Raw genomic sequence first — 20,791 nt, 5'->3', positions numbered from 1 at the left:
TCTAATTTACTCATTTCTTTATTAGTTTCACCAACAGTTACATTACATAACGCCTCATTTGCATCACACGTCAGAACACTTGTACTATAATAACTAATCGTGTTGCTGTGAGTAATGAAGTGGGGAAGTGTCATGTCTGTTAGTTACATGTTTAACCCTGTTCAAGCACATCTCTCACATCACACTCTACATGTTGATTGGAGCAGCTGTAGAGAAACCTGAAATACAGAAATGTCGACAGCTAGATGGAAACTGATGTTGGATGTTGGATGTTGGATCATGCACAGATCTGGCCACGGGGTTCAAATGTGCAGGAGCTCGCACGGGTTGTGAATCTGAGAGCAGACATGTTGTAATGACGTACCGTACCAGCAGAACGGATGACGTTAAGTTATAGGTGGTGGAGTGGGCGAGGCTCGATGGTGCGAATAAGATGAGGCACCAATTTCAACAAGTGTGAAATGTTCTTCTCAGGTTTTATTCTGTCAACAGATCCGTGCAAAGCGAAGACGAGCTGTGTGCTCCGATGTATCATCAGCAATGTAACCTCTGTGTGTCCTTTCTCCAGATGTGTTGGACAGCATGGCGAGGTTCAGCGTCCAGGGAGTGTCCAACTACAGCATGCTGACTCTGTCCGACCACGAGAGGGTTCTGTACGTCGGGGCGCGGGAGGTGTTGTTCGCCCTGGACCCCAACAACATCAACAGACAGCTGCGGCCTCAGGTAACAACAGCACTTTACAGGATGGTTTTACAGAGGTTCAGGAAGCAAAGGAAGGATGTCAAGAGAAACAAGTGTGTCCACAACGCCGCCTGACTAACTGTCCACTGCACACGCCCACACAATCTGAAAGGCTTTTGTAGAAATGAGAGAAATTAAATGATAACACATAAGATTTCATATCACAGAGCTTCATGATGGACAGTCTGGTAACAGAAAGCAGCGTCTCCTCCACACAGCGTGGTGACCGAGCACGGCGGAGATAAACACGCATTTCAAATACTCAATTTAAATACACCAAATTCAATTAAGATATTAAATGTGATATAATTATTATAGAAAAGGTTCAGCTTGGATATGCAGAAACACAGAGCATAATCTGTGCTGCTGCCACACGTCTCTGCTGCTGTCACACGCCTCTGCTGCTGCTGCCACACGTGTCTGCTGCTGCCACGTGTCTGCTGCTTCTGCCACACGTCTCTGCTGCTGCTGCCACACGTGTCTGCTGCTGCTGCCACACGTCTCTGCTGCTGCTGCCACACGTGTCTGCTGCTGCTGCCACATGTCTCTGCTGCTGCCACACGCCTCTGCTGTTGCTGCCACACGTGTCTGCTGCTGCTGCCACACGCGTGCTGCTGCTGCCACACGTGTCTGCTGCTGCTGCCACACGTGTCTGCTGCTGCTGCCACACATCTCTGCTGCTGCCACATGTCTCTGCTGCGTATTAACTCACAGAATGACCTTATTGTATTCTTTTCTTTCCTCTATTTGTTTGACTCAAGGACAGTTAAGAACACACACAAACAATGTTGTTGGCGGACAATCAAAGAACTTTAATAGTAGCATAATAAAGTCAACTGAGTCACACTAGCTGTTGGGTTCTTTATTGGTCTGGCCTGTGCTGCTTTTAATAAATCTTCAGGCCTTGTAGAAGCTAATAATGGACGAACTGTCAAGCAATGCCTTCTCAAAACGTGTTAAAGTGTAATCGCTTAAGGTTCAGAAATATAATACAATGTATTGATTGCTGCTGTCACCTACGAACCCTCCGTGTCAACCTTTTTTAAAGCAGAAAAACAACCTTGCTTTTGGTTTTAGCAGCATGTATTTGTGAGTTTAATAATACATTAATAAAGGTTAACAACCACAAGTGTTACATTATTTCTCTCAACCATAGAAGTCTGTGAAGCCTTGAAACGGAAAAGTCAAAAGCTGAATATGTCAATATTCTTGATTGGTGTGTGTTTGATGAAGAACTGCTTCAGTTTCTGTAGCTGGGTTTACGCAGCGACGCTGCAGCGGTATGCAGCGCAGCATGCGGGTGATTAATATTGAACTGGTGCAGTTTTATCCTTTGATCCTTCGAAAAGGCTAAACAGGCAGTGAATTAAATCATCTAAAGAAATAAAGCCTTAATTATATCTTAATACATAATATTATGTATCAATCTTTCAAAAATCTAAAATGCTCAGACATGTAAGTAATTGGTAATCTATTTTTCTAAATTATTTACCAAATCCTTCAATGCATTAATGCTACATATATACATTACATTTATATATATATTTATATTTATATACATTACATTTATATATATATATATTTATATTTCTATACATTACATTTATATATATATATAAATATAATAATGTAATGTATAGAAATATATATAAATGTAATGTATATATATTTATATATATATATATTTATATATATATATATATATATATATATATAAATGTAATGTATATATATATACATATTACATTTATATATATAAATGTAATATGTATATAATTATACTGTATATATGTATATACAGTATAATTATATAATGATTCATGGTTAATCAGGAAAGAGATTATTTTCTATATTTTGGTGGTCAGACACGTTTATTTCTTTATTAAGTTTATCTATATTATTTATCTGACGCTAAAAGCCTCCAACAGTAATAATGTGAGTAAGCGGCCAAATATTAAAAATTGTATTACGCGTGGCTATTGGCTCCAATATTTCACTTCTGTCAGCACAAACATTGAGTGTGTGGGAGTGTGTGGGAGTACACACACACACACACACACACACACACACACACACACACACACACACACACACACACTCCGGCCCTGTTTCTCAGAGTTTATGATACACTTATTCAATCATGTTTTTTTAATGTTCTTGTTTTAATTTGTGTATCTTGTTTTTCTGTGACGCACTCTGGGGCAGAGCTGTTTGTTTGAAGCGCTCTATAAATACCTTTGCTTGACCCGACACATCTACGCACACGGGGAGACGCTGAAGCTTTTGCTTTGCCGTCTCAATAATTGGTTCATATTGCAATCAATACAATTACAGCAGTCCAATGTAGGTGTAGTGTAGTGAACAGCCTGCAGCCGTGAGGGAATTGTTATCTGATTTAGTGCCGTAATGAGCAGTTATTAGACGCTCACACACACACACACACACACACAGGATGTTTGAGTGAGTGTTATGAGTCTTACAGTAATGATAAGACCACCTGTTGTCAGCCCCCAGTGTGCGATGTACAGGGAAGCAGCCAACGCAGAGAGATGACGTGCAAGGGCGAGGGACTAGTCCATCTCCTCTGTCACCATCTGCCCATCACTGTCTCCCCCCCTCCTCCCCCTTCCTTTAACTGCTCCTCTTTTACTTCCTGGCTGCTGTCTCAGCCGCTGTCTTCCTTCATTACTTTCATGTCTGACTTTCTTCTCTGCATATTTTCCGGGGATGTTTTTCGTCTTTTTTGTTTGTCGAGACACGCCGCTCTCATTCGTGTCTGAAGTGCTTCCTGCTACATTATTTAGTTATGTTCTCTCCCATGACGATTGTTTTTCATTATTTCATTTATTAATTTTGCTCAGTCATCCCGTGTGGTATACCTCAGACACCGCTCATCCAATTTTGACTAAATCTGCGACAGTAATGTTTCACCTTGCGTCAGCATCTTTAGAAACTACAAAATACTGCAAATGTTGCTGCACTTAGGTTCACGTGTCCCTGCTCTACACATTTTTTTTTTAGGACAACCAGCACTTTGAGTTACTTGAGAACCAATATTCTTGTTTTATTCATTAGCTAATGGCCAGAGCGTGGATGCATTACATGCGCTGACACCGTATGAGGAGAGAACATCAGAGATCAGTGCAACGTGCTGAAGGAGCCATGCGCTCCTCTCATAACAAAGCTTCTACATATTATATATATATATATATTCTACGACCATGTCGCAGAAAAGATGTATCTAGAGACACATTAACTCTTCTGATTCTGCTTCTACCTGTAAAACTCCTGACCTGTGTGGAGCAGCTGAAGAGTGACTGTCTTCATTAGACAACGACGCCGACTTGGCACTAACGGGAATCTGTGGGAACAAATCACAAGTCCCACTAAACTGCTGTGCTTCATTTTATCTCCTCTTTCTTTAAAAACTCCAGAGCATTAGATAAAAGCACAGATCCTACAGGTAATACTTCACAGCCACTGATCCGAATCATTAATTCAGTTATTAAATATTAACCTTTACAGCTCCATTGCGTCTCCACATTCGGAGGTAGGAAGGGGTTTCTTATGGCTCGCCCCTGACATATTATTATGACATGAGTATTATAAGTGCAGTCTGTCTGCCAGTTCAGTCCACGAGTCGCTCCTTTGTTTGATGGCTGTTGGTTTAAACCCAGTCAAGTGAATCAGAATTTAGTTCTGGATGTGCAGCAGCTCTCTGCCTGTCGTGACCACTGTCATTATTTCTAATGGCGTGGAAACCTCTTAGCAAACACAGTTCATATGTTGGACCTCCATCCACGGAGCAGAGTTCAGCCATGTGTCACACACATTAAGTAAAGCAGCAGCTCCTGTAAACGACACTGAAAGTATATTTTCTGAGTCTGTGGTTGTTGCAGGTCGAGTTAAGCCAAATGAAGTCGCTCCAAGTGCATCTTATTAGAAAGAAATGAAGTCATTTGCACATCTGTTTACAGTGTGCATTACTTTTATATATTAATAAAATGAACTTTATTTATACATTTATGTTACAAAGTGCTTTACAAGATAGAATAGCAGAAAAACAAAGATAAAAACATATTTAAAGCAATTCAAAGGTTAAAATGTGCGAATGTTCCGACCACAAACCCTTGTGAAACATACTTATAAAAATATGTTTTTAAGAGGGATTAGAGCAGGGGTGTCAAACATGCGGCCTGGGGGCCAAAACCGGCCCTCCAGAGGGTCCAGTCCGGCCCGCGGGATGACTTTGCAAAGTGTAAAAATGAGTTGTTTGGTTCATGAAGTAAAATCTGTGACTGAATGTTTGTGTCTTTGTAGACACACTGATCTGTACGTTGTAACACACATGTGGAAATGATGAACTGATAATATTGTTGAAGTTGCTCCTTTTTTTCTTTCAGGTTGTAAAAGATAGCTCATTACATTTGAACATTTTCAGAATGAACTTTGTTTGTACTAAAACAAAGTAGTTGTTGTTTACAGGTTATCATGCTGTGAGGTTACTGGTCCGGCCCACTTGAGATCACATTGTGCTGCATGTGGCCCCTGAACTAACATGAGTTTGACCCCCCTGGACTAGAGAATAAGAGAGAGGGTCACACATGTTGCCTGCATCACATCTGTGTCTTTCTCTTCTCCAGATCGAGTGGCCGGCTCCGCAGGATAAGAAGAGAGAGTGTGTCGCGAAGGGGAAGAACAACCAGGTAACGTGCAGTTCAGTCAGAGCTCCTCTCCAGACAGCAACATCACTCACTTCTCTTTGTCAGGCTGACGTTTCAAACTGGAAACCTTCCAGTCATTACATTAGCACGCAGGGACGTGCGTCCTCCAGGCATCAGCAACTTTAAGAAGGGTTTTGTCTTGAGCAACACAAAGGGGGCGTCGCATGAAGATGCTGAGGCTTCCTGTTTAACAGACGGACACGTCTAACTGTCTGCAGGAAGCAGAACATTTGTCTTCTTATAATGATGCACCACAGTCAGAGAAGAAATCATTTTCAGCACATCTCATTCCACTTTTTCCAAATATGTAATGGTGATATTGAACGGAGGAGTAACTCTTTGTACTTCAGCGTTAACTCGCACACTGTCCAGGCGTGTGAGCCTCCAGCTCTTACTATCAGCCGTTTGTAAACCCAGAGAGGGAACTGGCTTCTCTCTTTACTCTCAGAGCTTCTCTCTGCTTAGACGGCAGAAAGTGCATCTGCAGGCAGTCTCATTAATGTTTTATAGAAACACACACAGCTTTTGGAAATGAAGCCAAAACTTCTCTCATTGCACAACAGCTGCTTTTGATGTGGTTCCAGCAGAAGGGGGGGTAGGTAGTTCAGTAGTAGCAAGACTTTAACGAAAATTTAGGAAAAACATCGAATGAAACTGTTATTTAAACTTAACGTGTGATACAGTCTCAGTCGGGTGTGGTTCCCAGCATGACTCTGCAGCTGGGGACAACATGTATTCTGCACAGCTGTCGTGACGAACAAAGCTGTGCATGTTTTCATATGTTTGTATTTATAGCAGGAATTGACTTACTATGCAACAATAAGCATATGGCGCTTACACTGCCCGGTGTTGCACTCAATGATTAGTGTTTCCATGTAATACAGTGTCTGCCAGATGCATCTCATCCTGATTATCCTCGCTGATTGCAGGAGCTGTAAAAATGAATAAAATAATCATATTGCTCTTATTACAGTCGCGAGATACAGATATTGTTTGCTGCTGCAAAGACAACATCAAGTGGATGCACTGAATTATTCATTCCTCTCGCATCATGTGTGAGCATCTGTTTCCAATTCCATTCAAAGAGCTTTATTGTTCATCACAGCGCAGACAATAAAGGGCAGTGCCCATAAAACGCTGCATATATTATATTGTTAATTACCCACACATCTTTTAAATAGAAACATTCTGTCGCTTTTTTTGTTCCGTCTAAAGGTTACTTGGATAATGTGGTAACATCATTACATCATCTATTAAGTGCTGTCCTCTCCTCCTGAGACATGTCATTCATTTCTTGTCCTCTGTGGAGGACATGACACTAAAGTCTTTATGATAAACACCGTGAATGCACTTTATCTGAGTCCTGATGCACACACACACACACACACACACACACACACACACACACACACACACATGTGGGACTGCAGAGCACAGCTTCTGGCTTTTCTAAATGGGGATTTGCCGCACGTTTTATGGCAGTAAGGGAGATAAGTGATCAAATGTATAACATTACATTAACTTTTCAGAAGTGTATGTTCACTGCAAGTCTTTCAAAATACTCATATTAACCCACATCCTTCGCCGGTGGGACTTGTTTCTACCAAATCGTGCCTTGTAATGTACTTTTAGTGGAAAGGATTGACCCGTATTGAACACATATAACAGTATAACCGTGTTTAAACTGACCCAAAGTAAAACGTTGTTCTTGGACTTCAGTGTCTTCGAGTTCTCCTGCATCATTTAGACATCTAAAAAAGGAAAAAGAGCCAAAAGATCCTTTCGACTGCTGACCAACTGATTTTACACATTTGTAATAGAAGTATATTATCAGCAAACGTGACCGAGTCTCAAGGTTATGAGGATATACAAGGAGTCACATTGAAGCATTAGAGTAAACCACTTCACCTGAACAGGACAGGACACACTAAACCACTGTTCTCCCTCTCGCCTTCACAGACCGAGTGCTTCAACTACATCCGCTTCCTGCAGAGCTACAATCACACGCACCTCTACACCTGCGGCACCTACGCCTTCCAGCCCAAATGCACCTACGTGGTAAGTGTGTGTGTGCGTGTGCGTGTGTGTGTGTGTGTGTGTGTGTGTGTGTGTGTGTGTGTGTGTGTGCTTGTTACCCTAGTAGAGTTATTTTGAGCCGGTGCTGACAGGTGTCAACTTCCATCTGACCTCAGGCCAGGACCACTGTGTGATAAAATAAATATAAATGCAATGGAAAACTGTCCCAAGCTGGGTTAGCCGAATGTGTGTGTGTGTGTGTGTGTGTGTGTGTGTGTGTGTGTGTGTGTGTGTGTGTGTGTGTGTGTGTGTGTGTGTGTTGTGCATATATGTGACACTGATGCGATATGACAACATGACGAGGGGTGAAGCCGTGACAGTCATAACGACAGACAGAGCTTGCAGCTGTGACATGTGGGTAACAGTGCACGCTGACCAATAAACACCTTTGTGTGTGTGTGTGTGTGTGTTTGCAGAACGCAGATTATTTTACCCTCAACTCTGCAGCCCTGGAAGACGGGAAGGGTAAATGCCCATATGACCCTGCCAAGGGGCACACTGGCCTTATAGTGGGTGAGTAAACATGTGTTAGTTACATATTGTACGTAGCGTTATGTAAATGCATGTTTTTATGAACTCCAAATACAGACTTCTTTATAATGTAAGAAAATGCAAGTTTTGTTAGTTGTAATTTGAGTTTCTTCGAGGACATGGTTACTTTATTATGCTCACTCTGTGTGTGTTCAGCCTCTGTCTGAAACTCTGTTGTAGCGCCGCTCTCTTTAAACCCCACTGCTGAAAAAGCCCAGTCTGCTCTGAAAAGATTGGCAAAGCCCTGGACGGATGCTCAGTCGGGGGGCCGTGTATTCTCATGAGCCAGCATGTGACAGTCGGAGTCTGAATGTCTTGTCACATGCTTTGTGTGTTAGTTAGGCATGCATGTTCATGTTTTCATGATACGTCTCTGTGATTTAAGATCATTTCTGGGTCATGTTAAACCCAAAATGCATGATTAGTCCTTAGCTGGAAATGCATTCATATCAATATATCAACAGCAAACACACAGCTCCTGTTGTTCCACCTCAGCAGACTGTACAGTACAGTGAACAGCACCATGTTTTTACAGCTCCAACAGAAACATAAAATGTCCATCAAATCTCCACAAATAGCTTCCGCAGCGTTTCCCCATCTGTTTCGCAGCCGTACGATTGCATCGAGAGTCCAGGAGTCCAATTTAACTTTGCATGCTGCCTTCGCTTGGGTGTGAACAGCCCTTCTGAACCTACAGGCAGCCGTTCTCTCTTCCTTTGTGTGTCTCCCTGCTGAACCAATGTCCTTCTCTCAGTCCTGTGCAAATGTGGCCGAAAAACAGAATTAAACTAAAGCTTGCATTTGGGTGCAGATAAGGAGCTGTACTCGGCAACGCTCAACAACTTCCTGGGTACCGAGCCAGTCATTCTGAGGAACCTGGGCCAACAGCACTACAGCATGAAGAGCGAATACTTGCCTGCCTGGCTCAATGGTGAGTGGACAAGAGGACATTAGACAGGCGAAGAGAAAGAAACCCTAAACCTGCCAACTGTAAAAGAGAGACGGGGAGGAGGTAAAGGGGGAGGAATGGATAGAAGGAAATGACTAAATTGGTTGTTTGCTTGGCACCAGCCCCCACTTGCTGCAAAGCTTTATTCTAGCACGGATTACAATGATAACAGTGGCACCGCTCACAATCCCTGGTAGTGTTGAAACAATGAGTCTTTAATTTCATACAGAAGTAAACAACAGAAGGCTTTTCATTGTGTTGGCTGAAACCACGACTGTTTTGTAGCAGTTCATCAGCTCTAATGAGTTGTTAGAAAACTGTCTCCGGCTAATTTTGTTAATCTTTCCAGCTGGCTCGTGTTAAAAACAAATGTAAAAGGCTCTTAAATCGTAGCTACATACATGGTATGATGCTAAAAGCTGCATGTCTGTGGTGCATATAGAAGATGAAGGACAGCATTGTTCCAGTACTGCAGATCAGCACACCAGCCCTCCAAATATAGTGTAGAGAATAATTACAATGTTAATGTGTTCTAATATATAACCCTGGATGGTAGAAAAACACACTTAAAGGAGGTTCAATCTGCCTTAGTCTTTGTGTTTCAAGCAATATGTTAGTGTAAAGTGAATTCAAGCCAACAGGCTTTAAGAAGAAGGACGAACAGATGAGTGTGGGAAACCTTCTGTAGAGTATCTCAGGGCTTTGCTTCTATACGAGGCTCTATAACTGAAGCTGACGCAGGCGGCTCTAATGCTATGAACTGGCAAACACCTCCTAATGTACTTTGTTAACATTAGACATCTATCTATTAATCCATAATAATATTAAACTAAAATATTCTGCATCAGTTCAGGTTCACGACTCCTTTTCCACGACACTGCGACGCTGACAGATTAAATATGTGTTTCGATAAAATGAATTGCATTCGAGTTTGATAAGAGATTTAACAGTTTCATTAAAGAGCCAGAAACATGCAACAGAACAAGAGAGAGAGAGATGAGTTGCAGGAAATGAAGCGCAGGACTCGGCTAAAGTGAAGGATCCTTATCTTTTTCGGGTGGGGGGGGGGGGGGGGGGAGCTACTTGGAGAGAAATGAAGGGGAGAGAAGAGGGCGAAGTCACAGCAGGAGAAATGGCTGATGAAAGAACAGGCATTAGGATATGCGATGAAAAGATAGAGGGAGAGGTGTGGGGAGGAGAGAATGGAGGAACATACTGATGAGGCTGAGCTTTGGATTGATGTGTTCGTTTATTATTCATGCTGATACTGAGCTTTTATTAAAAAGTCCAGCGATGAAGCTGTCCTCACCTTCCTTTAAGCAGATTCTAAGCAGCCTAACAGTATTTAATTGGCCTGGGTTTCATTGGAGAGTCCCATGATGACTTAACATACTGCTTTGGAGGCTTTTTATACTGAAGAAGAACAGTTCATCTGGGAAAACTGCTGTTTCTGTAACTCACACAAATACTCAATATGGTTGAATCTGAAGCAGCTGGAGTCCAAAGCATGTCTGTATCTGATCCTTTCTCTTTAAAAAAACATATCATTGGAAATCTAATGTGGGCTGGATATAGATGGAATCTGAGAAAGATGGAGAGAAAAATCCAATGTACCACTAATATATAGATATAGAGTGGAGAGATGACTGCAGGAGAGAGGGATGATGGGAAGTAGACAGGGAGGTGAGAAGCCAGGGAGCGAGATGGAGATGTCAAGCTGTGTGTGTGTGTGTGTGTGTGTGTGTGTGTGTGTGTGTGTGTGTGTGTGTGTGAGTGTGAGTGTGTGTGTGCGTGTGTGTTTCAGTCGAAATGCACCTGCAGGCTGTGACTGTTTATTTGTTCACTTGCGATGTATGTCTTTACTGTAAATGCACTTTCTGATACCACTCCTCTGTGTGTGCGTGCGTGTGTGTGTGTGTGCGTGCGTGTGTGTGTGTGTGTGTGTGTGTGTGTGTGTGTGTGTGTGTGTGTGTGTGTGTGTGCAGAGCCGGACTTTGTGGGTTCAGCCCTGGTGAGGGAGAGCAGCAGCAGTAAAGAGGGGGACGACGACAAGATCTACTTCTTCTTCAGCGAGCGAGCGTTGGAGATGGACTGTGACACTGAGCTCACTGTGGCCAGAGTGGCCCGCGTCTGCAAGGTAATACACCAGCTGATGATCCAAACGGATTCAATTAGGAGCCTAACAAACCTGCCTTCTTCTCACTCAGTAGCCTCTTTCCCAATACATACAAAAACAACTTATATGTGGCTTTTGTCTCCAGTGGGAAAGGTTACATTCATCTGCTCCAGGTCTGATCCATCACCATGTGACGTGGGTGATAGTAAGAGTTTAATCGTACTGTATGCATCTATCTAACATCTATCTATCTACTAGAACTGCTTAATGCTTTAAAAAAACAGAGTTTATATTATTAGCAGAATAAAGCCAAAGAAAAGGCTGCACACAGTAAACATCTTTGTCCCACTAACAATGTTTTATGTGAGGACAATCACACTGACATAAAGCTATTTGGTAATTAATGCGTTCATTTGCTTAATGAATGGCCTCATTAGGGTAACTGATGAGTTTTGATATAGCACAGTGATTGTGTCCAGACATCAGAGGAGCTTCTCGTGGTGAGCCACACACACTGTAGACAGCAGCTCTTTCCTGTCTTGTATGATTTCAGTGATGGTTTAGCAGCGCAGGTTCAGTGTTACAGTGACGCGTGCAGACAGACCTCAGTAACCTTTAAACTGAGAAAAGAGAGACAGATTGTTAACAGTCTGGGGAGATGTGCGTCAATAAGAGTACAATATATACGCACTGTTTTATGGGAAGTGCCCTTTAATCTGCGCTCTGCTGTGATGAACAATCAAGCTCTTTGAATGAAATTAGAAACAGATGCTCACACATGATGTGTACTCGAGCAGTGAATCATTTCGCTCGTCCCGCTGATATTTCTGTTGCAGCCGCAGCACAATGTCTGTATCTCACTGCTGTATTATCAGCATTTTAATTCCTTTTTTACAGCTTCTGCAATCACTGAGGATGATAGGAGTGTTTCTGGCCGTTATAAAGGGACTACTCATCAATACGCAATGTTTCTTTTATAATTGAATATCCTTATTATTATTGTTATCCTGCATTTCAATGTGCAGCTCAGGGTCTAAATGCTCCTTTAGGGGTTTTTCCAACATGACAACAGCTCAGTCAGCTCATTCTTGTGCAACAGGTTCATCATTATGTAGATACAGAATACTACAGTGTCTGCACAGAGGTGGTGTTTGGCATCCGTGAGGTGAAGGTGAGGCTAATGAAATGCAACATAAGCAGCATAGTAGAGCGAGTGAGCAGAGCGCGGTCAGCTTTAAGAGGAATGGTACGTGTCCACAGGGTCGCCAGCATCGGACTCTAGACGGGCGTGCCACCAGGCACCTGATTGGATTAATGCTTTTCTGCTCACGGATTTCAAACCCACCGACATGCTGGCTCCTTTGGAAACTCTTTTCTCTTATATTACCTAAAGAGTTGCGCTTGAGTCGAGAAATAAGCCAAACAGTTGCTCAATTTGTCTTTATTTTAGATCCACAAAAGGTCGTTTGAACCTTTTAGGGAGTTTCCAGATGTGGCGAGTCGACTCTATACCCCCTACTCTGGAGGGTTCATGTTTCCACATCACACTTTCAGACTACAGTAGTTGTGATAAAATCCTTTATTTGTGCTACTGAGATGTAAGGTGAGCACGAAGTACAGCAACTATACGCTGAAGCTTCAATTAATATATTATATTATTATTATTATTATTATTATTAATATAATGGACCCGTTGATGAGACCTGACATGTCCTCTCTCAGGGGGATCTGGGTGGCACCAGGACTCTGCAGAAGAAGTGGACCACCTTCCAGAAAGCCCGGCTGGAGTGCTCCCTCCCCGAGCGTCACGTGTCCTTCAACAACCTGAGGGCCGTCTTCACACTGCCGGGCCAGGACTGGCGAGGGACTACTTTCTACGGCATCTTCCACGCCCAGTGGTGAGTCAGAGACGTGCGGTACAGACTGCAGATACAGCTCCATGTCAGTGTCATCCTCAGATCAATGTGAGGTAATTACTACATGTGCTGTCAGGGTGAGACGGAACACTTCGCCAACATGTAAGATGCTCTGCTTTTTATTAAATCCTGGGTCAGCCAGTCACTCTGATATGATGCTCTAATTATGTACTTTATAAGGTGTTGACTGTGTAATTGGGCTTTTAATATAAAAGGCCTTTGAGTGGAAACAGCTCAAGTGTGCTTGAACAGGTTTTATTAGTGATTTAATGTCACACACCCACAGAAACAGATTCAATTAGTTCCTGCGCTACAAACATCTCATCATACGTCACATACGCTGGTGACCGAATCATTGAATCGCATTATATACGTTACTCATTATTTATGTGTCCACTCGTTACATGCAGCTGTTTTAAATCAACGTCTCCACAGGAAACAACTTGGTTAGGATTTGGAAAAGATTGTGGTTGTGCGTTACTTAACATAACTTACGAAAGTTACGTATAAGTCAACGTTCAGGCGTTACTTAACTTACGAAAGTTACGTATAAGTCAACGTTCAGGCGTTACTTAAGTACGAAAGTTACGTATAAGTCAACGTTCAGGCGTTACTTAAGTACGAAAGTTACGTATAAGTCAACGTTCAGGCGTTACTTAACTTACGAAAGTTACGTATAAGTCAACGTTCGGGCGTTACTTAACTTACGAAAGTTACATATAAGTCAACGTTCAGGCGTTACTTAAGTACGAAAGTTACGTATAAATCAACGTTCGGGCGTTACTTAAGTTCAAAAGTTACGTATAAATCAACATTCAGACGTTACTTAAGTACGAAAGTTACGTATAAGTCAACGTTCAGGCGTTACTTAACTTACGAAAGTTACGTATAAGTCAACGTTCGGGCGTTACTTAACTTACGAAAGTTACATATAAGTCAACGTTCAGGCGTTACTTAAGTACGAAAGTTACGTATAAATCAACGTTCGGGCGTTACTTAAGTTCAAAAGTTACGTATAAATCAACATTCAGACGTTACTTAAGTACGAAAGTTACGTATAAATCAACGTTCAGACGTTACTTAAGTACGAAAGTTACGTATAAATCAACGTTCGGGCGTTACTTAAGTACGAAAGTTACGTATAAATCAACATTCAGACGTTACTTAAGTTCAAAAGTTACGTATAAGTCAACGTTCAGGCGTTACTTAAGTACGAAAGTTACGTATAAATCAACGTTCAGACGTTACTTAAGTACGAAAGTTACGTATAAATCAACGTTCAGACGTTACTTAAGTACGAAAGTTACGTATAAATCAACGTTCAGACGTTACTTAAGTACGAATGCCTGGTTGTAGGAACAGCTGTGAACAGTGCATGAGAACAGCCTGATGTTAGTATCCTGGCGCGTTAGTCTCTTCCTGGGAGCAAGAATGCATCTTATCTTAATCTTAGTAACAGTAAATGATATCTCTTGAACATGTGGGAAACAGACTTTGTTGATGTCCACTGTTCTTGGCTTTATAGTTTGGCTAAAAAATATAATTTAGGATCAAATGAACTTTTTTCTTCTGAAGGGAAAACTTACTTGAAGGGATGATGAGAGTACACTCTGCTGATTAGAATAGTGTTGACACTTTTTGAGTGTGGTCTTATGAGATGTTGGACCACTACATAACTTCATGTGTTAATGAGTTACTTATCAACAAAGCAAGAGGAGCGAGGGCAGGAGGTTCTCTTTGGGAGGAAAGTTGGAGACGTTCTCCGTCTCTGGGTAATGCCCTTTGATGTGACTCTTTTGTGTTCCTCAATAAGATATCATATCGCAAAGTGAACATGCTTTGAACTTCAAGCTTTGTTTCTTCATTCAGAGTTCCTACTGCTGCTGGAAGAAAGAGAAGCCTAATCCCTTTGCTCTGTGCGACTCGCTGGGGATTCCTTAAAGCCCCGTGGCTTTGATGGAGATAACATTAAGATAATTGGACATTATGTTAATGATGACTCAGAGTTCAAGCCATAATTCATGTTCACCTTATAAAATCCAACTGTTTAAGGGAACTGTTCCACTTCCCTTAAAGGACAAATCACAGTATATGAATGACATGTTATAGCAGTAGTGGGTTATTCTCTCCGTCTGTGTTGAACATCTTTTAAATAGATGTGTTATTCCAGTGAGTGAACATGGAAATCTAATAGATTTGTGAGATGAGGACGACGAAGTATGACTTGATGTGTCTGGGTCATGTGTCAATAACCAATTTCAATCCCACTTGGGGTCTTAAATTGGGTTGGGGAAAGAAATTAAGATCCAACACCCCCGACCTTACCATCAAATGAAATGCATTTCCTGTGTCGCAGCTTCGTAGCACCGGCTGATTAATGTCAGTGGTCTATCAAGAGTGTGTGTTACATGTACATCGCAGCTTCGCCACAGAAAGAGGAGAACTGTGTCACATCTCATCATCTCCCTGATTAAAGAGACCATATAGGCTGGGATAACATCTGCCCACCTTGATAGTGTTTGTTGTAAATAATTGGTTCATATTCCACTTTAACATGCAACGGGTTTATATTTCTAAACGTCACTTGCATGTTAGTGTGATTTGACGTGTGCTGCATACAGAAACTATCTGCAACTGAAAAGTCACATTTTTCCTCCAGTCCATCCGTCACACATCACTAATTCCCCGCCTTGCCGCCATGTTTCAGGGGTGACGTGGACGTGTCGGCGGTGTGCCAGTACCAGATCAGTGATGTGAAGAAGGTGTTTGAAGGATCCTACAAAGAGTACAGGGAGGCATCTCAAAGGTGGGGGCGCTACACCGGTGCTGTCCCTGTCCCACGGCCTGGATCGGTAAGAAGCTGGGAGCCCTGTTTTAGCACATATAATACATGATGTTTGATAAATACAAATGTTTCCAGGCAACATTAGGGAAGCAAGGAAATGTAGGGGTTTGTGCACCTGTTTTTCTCTCCACAAAAGGGGAGATAAATGGGCAGAGGACAGATAATGAAAGAGGGAGGGAGGGAAATAGAAATGGATGGCGTGGGGTACTGTAGCGATGGAAGTGCAAAAGAGCTGGCACGACACGAAAAGCTAAGAACGTAATGATCCAAGACGAAAGGAAAGGAAGCAGAGGAAGGGGTGTGGTGGCAGGCGGAGGTGAAAGAAAGAGTGAAAGAAAGATTGAGAGGAGAGAAAATGAGGGAGGGAGTCATATTGAAGCCAACTAGCCATGCCAACCGGTGCCAGCTGCAGCGGAGAAGTTTCCTCCTCTAACTTTTTCTCCTTCTTGGCCCCCTCACTCTTCCCTTCGTCCTTTCCTTCCATGTTCCATTTCCCTCGCCCGTCTCTCCGCCCTCTGTCCGCGCTGCAGTGTATAACGAACTCAGACAGAGAGAACGGCTACAACAGCTCTCTGCAGCTGCCTGACGCCACGCTCAACTTTGCCAAGAAGCACCCGCTGATGGAGGACAAAGCTCTGGCTCGGCCCCTGCTGCTCGCCAAGGGGGTCAACTTCACAAAGCTGGCGGTGGATCGGGTTAACGCCCTGGACCAGCGGGCGTACAACGTGCTCTTCGTCGGCACAGGTACAGACTACATGAGGATTGGGGGCCATTGGCTTTCAGTGCTTACACACAAACTGCTGATGACTGAAGTGCCTGCAGGAATAAAACTTGAAAATATTTCCAGCTCGTAACTTCAACAGACACTTTAAATTATTTAGGTGCATCAGCTTAAGATGTAACTCCCATTCAACACCTCAGGTGCAAACAGTTTACACTACAATATATTGTAACCTGCTTTAACTTAAGTGAGCACACGTCAATTTATTTCAGAAGATTCTACCTTCTAGTTCAATTATCACAAAACAACAATTGCATCTCACAAAACAATGCAGGAAAAGATCATCAGAATCCAGAATTCAAGTAAGTTTTAACATACAAGGAATTTTCTTTGGTAAATTGGTGCATAAAATAAATATTTAAAAATTAAGTGTTGTAAAAATCAAGAAACATTAATAAGAAAAATACAATAGGATATAAAAACCTTCAAAGAATATACATGCAACAAACATAAATATAGAATAAAAGAAGAATACAATATGATATATATATATATATATATATAGTATATAATATATATTTATGATTCTTGTACATGTTTTGCAGCGTTTTTGTATCACATTGCATTATACAGTATATGGTGCTGCTGTTACTTTGCCCACCTCCTGTTCTCTTGATGTGGAAGTGAAAATACATCCCAGGTACACAGTCTTTGTTCATATTCCCCTATTCCCTCACTGTGGGTGAGTGTGTTGGTGTGTGTGTGTCGGTGTCAGTGTCTGTGTGTGTGTGTGTGTGTTGGGGGGAGATGCACACAGTAGCCTGTTTGTTGAAGAGATGAGAGCTTACAGGCCATGGCAGCAGACAGGGACAGGTACTGGCATTAGGTATGGTGGCTCAAAACAACGTGCCATCTGGCCACACTTCAGCTGGGTTTCAATTAAGGATTTGATTTGCATGCTGAGATCCATCTTCATGCATCAAAGGAAACGTGTACGTATGCGCAACTTAATTAATATCTCCAGTCAGTAGCCATCAGGTCCATATGCAGGTGTCCTGTGTTTGGCACGGCTCTGTAATCAGCCGGTCCTCGCGGAGCCTTAATCCTGAACAACACAGATCTGCCAGTGGATTCCAGGGAATGTGGATTTGAATGCAGCCCGTCTCATGAATGAAGAGAGACTCAGCTACTTACGATTCAGATCACTGCATCGGTAGAGTGACTGTGGCAACACTGACAGTGCGACAACAGCGGACTCAGGGCTTCTCTGCTGGCAAGTGGGGAAGCCAACCCGGACACACCAACACACACACACACACATACCCACACACACACACGGGTGACACACTCTCACAAATTGATATACACAAACACACCGAGATACACACGCTCACACTTCCTGAGCCAAGTGCAGTCATCCCCGCTTGTCGTGCTTCACGGCACAAACTCAACAGGGCCCTTGGCAGACGTGCGCTCATAGTGCCAATTGGGCTGCGGGCTTGATTAGCTATTAGTTGCAGCATAGCGACAGCTGAAGTGAAAAGAGAGTGAAAGAGAGAGAGCTTGTCAAAACTGTTTTTCAGAGGAACCAGGTTTCAGGATTGAGGGATTATGTGACTCCACGAGAGGCGAGTGTGATGATATGCCTGCTGCTTGCTGCGTGTGTGTGGATGTGTGTGTGTGTGTGCGTGTGTTTTCCTCAAGCCTCCCGTTGGCTACCGGGTTAGCGTTTCATATTATCTGTGACGGTCTCTTAATCGAGAGGGCCACACAAGAAAACTCATGTCAGCACGTAACACTATTCCATACATAGACAGACACACACACTCTCTATCAAGGTCACCCCACCAGCTGTGCCTGAAGCGCCTTTCATCACAGGGGATCTAGACTCGTTCACAATGCCCTACATGAAAGGAGCACAGGATCTCCTCTCCCTTCTCCTCCAGCATTAGACACTACAGAAAGTCTCCAAATGTCTCTGGTAATATTACCTTTACCCAAGGGCTTAAAAGGCCGGGAACGGCAACTCTTTCACACTCACCTTCAGATAGTTTCTTCCTGAGCTGGACTCAACTCGTTTCCTTTCCCATGTTCTGTCTTTCTCAGCTGCAGAGTTGCATGAAATGTTATTGCTGCTGGCGCTGAAGTTCCACAGTTGATGAAAGTTGTGCAGCTGTTTGCATTTTGTTATCGTGCATGTGTCTCTGAAATGGGGGGAAGAGCACTTCTATGGGTGATTTGGAGTACTGCAAGACGTACGTGGAATTCTTTATGAGCATTATTAAAAAGCTAAAAAGCCAAACATCAAGGAAATTGATTCGTAGCAGTAATTCAGCTGAAAACACGGAGATAGAAGTAAAAAACAAAACAAAAACAGAGCCGATACAATACCGTCAGTATCAGGAAGTGTATGTTTGAATGGTTTTCAGTGGCACGGTTGTTGTTAGTAAATCTACTCTCTGTCTTTTTTTTATATATATATATATATATATAATATATATATATATATATAATATATATATATATATTATATATATATATTATATATATATATATATAAATATATATAATATAATATATAATATATATATATATATATATATATATATATATATATATATATATATATATATATATATATATATATATATATATATATATATATATATATATATATATATATATATATATATATATATTATGTATATATATATATATATATATATATATAAGCTTTTTTATCCTTTTTTGTCAGGAGGTACTTTGAACATATTTCAAAGCGGGTACATTATTGAAGGAAGTTTGAGATCTACTGATGTGACCGCAAGCGAAAGAGAGAACTTTCTATAGATCTTTTATTATTTATTATTATTCTGGTGATTTTCAGCTTGTGTTTCAATATTAAAATCCATCGTTACGGCATCGAAAAAGTGTGTTTGTATATTATAATGTCTCACCATTAATATTTGAACTACGCAGTCACAGGTGTTGTTTGTTTGCACATCATTAATATTTAAACCACTGGTATGCAGTCACAGGTGTACGGGCAAATGTATTCAATCAAATATGTATTATTCAAATGAACTGGTGTGCAGTCACAGGTGTGTGTAAATGTATTTAAATATCACATCAATGATATCTAAATGAGCTGTCAAAGGTGTGTTTATTGGGTGTTTAGAATCAGCTGACTGGTGCTGAAGCTGTCCGTTTGAAAATATGTGTTTGAGAAATCGCCCTGATGGTATAAAGAAAAGTCTGGATTGAATTGAAAGTTTGACTGAGCTGAAGTGACGTGAGATGAATCCTCTTGTCTCTTCCTCCCCTGTGTGCTGCAGCGGAGGGCTGGCTGCAGAGGGTGGTGATCCTGGGCAACGAGGCCCACGTCATAGAGGAGATCCAGCTGTTTGAGACGGCCCAGCCGGTGGACAGCCTGACCATCTCACACTCCAAGGTAAGGACAAGGGGAACGGATATCGCTCGGTCGTTTCAAGGAATTACTTTTTCAAGGGGAACTGCAGCATTTGTACACATGCACTAGACTTTTATGTTCGTCATAAAGACTCTTCATAAAGATGTCTTCGTGGCTCTGGAGGAGCTTCGTCAAGTCTGAGGAAATCTTCCTTTTGTGTTCATCATTTGAGCGTTTGAGCTTCCAGCTGCTCTTCCTCACTGGTGGACTGAAGCATAGCTAAGTGCAATGTAATCGTCATGGGCTCCTAGACGTATTGTTTTCTGTCAGATAAGAAACTTAACATTCTCTCAGGGGGGGAAGTTTCTTTGTTGTTTTGGCTCAGCTAGCACGGTTCTGCACTTCCTCTGATCCACTTGAAAGTGGAGTTTCGGGCTTCCATTAGCGTGCTTTGCTGTTGCATCTCTTTTTCATTGATACTCAATGATAACAGTACGACTTTGTCTTCTGCTGATCTGTTAATACCTTGTTTTCCAGACACTTACGATCACAGATCTTCTGACACTGGCCCGGTGCCACTCAGCGGATGTTTTTATCACTTTTTAACATCGAGTGTGGCCTCATGAATACAAAATCCCTCCTCACAATAACAGTAATTACAATCCTTCACCTCTGCGGGGAATTGAACCTCTGCCCCTGTTGTTTTCTCAAAGTCCCTGCCCTGTCAACCGAGCCTGTGCGTTGACACCGGCCGTGTCCCCGC

General features: G+C 42.1%; 1 protein-coding gene across 5 annotated transcripts in view; it reads left to right on the top strand.

Moving 5' to 3' along the window:
- Positions 1–20,791, top strand: part of sema4c (sema domain, immunoglobulin domain (Ig), transmembrane domain (TM) and short cytoplasmic domain, (semaphorin) 4C) — an 85,987-nt gene that overhangs the window by 57,795 nt on the left and 7,401 nt on the right. For all 5 annotated transcript variants that reach the window (XM_029439767.1, XM_029439769.1, XM_029439765.1 and 2 more), the window contains 10 exons: positions 569–723; positions 5,385–5,447; positions 7,425–7,523; positions 7,958–8,054; positions 8,884–9,003; positions 11,007–11,158; positions 12,860–13,035; positions 15,761–15,905; positions 16,429–16,642; positions 19,955–20,070. In XM_029439767.1, the coding sequence (XP_029295627.1) occupies positions 569–723; positions 5,385–5,447; positions 7,425–7,523; positions 7,958–8,054; positions 8,884–9,003; positions 11,007–11,158; positions 12,860–13,035; positions 15,761–15,905; positions 16,429–16,642; positions 19,955–20,070 (1,337 nt within the window). The remainder of the gene's footprint in view (positions 1–568; positions 724–5,384; positions 5,448–7,424; positions 7,524–7,957; positions 8,055–8,883; positions 9,004–11,006; positions 11,159–12,859; positions 13,036–15,760; positions 15,906–16,428; positions 16,643–19,954; positions 20,071–20,791) is intronic.

This window comes from Cottoperca gobio, chromosome 9, assembly GCF_900634415.1.
Source record: "Cottoperca gobio chromosome 9, fCotGob3.1, whole genome shotgun sequence".
NCBI classification, from domain to species: Eukaryota; Metazoa; Chordata; class Actinopteri; order Perciformes; family Bovichtidae; genus Cottoperca; species Cottoperca gobio.
Note: the sequence above shows the minus strand (reverse complement) of the source record. Positions and strands in the feature narration are given on the sequence as shown.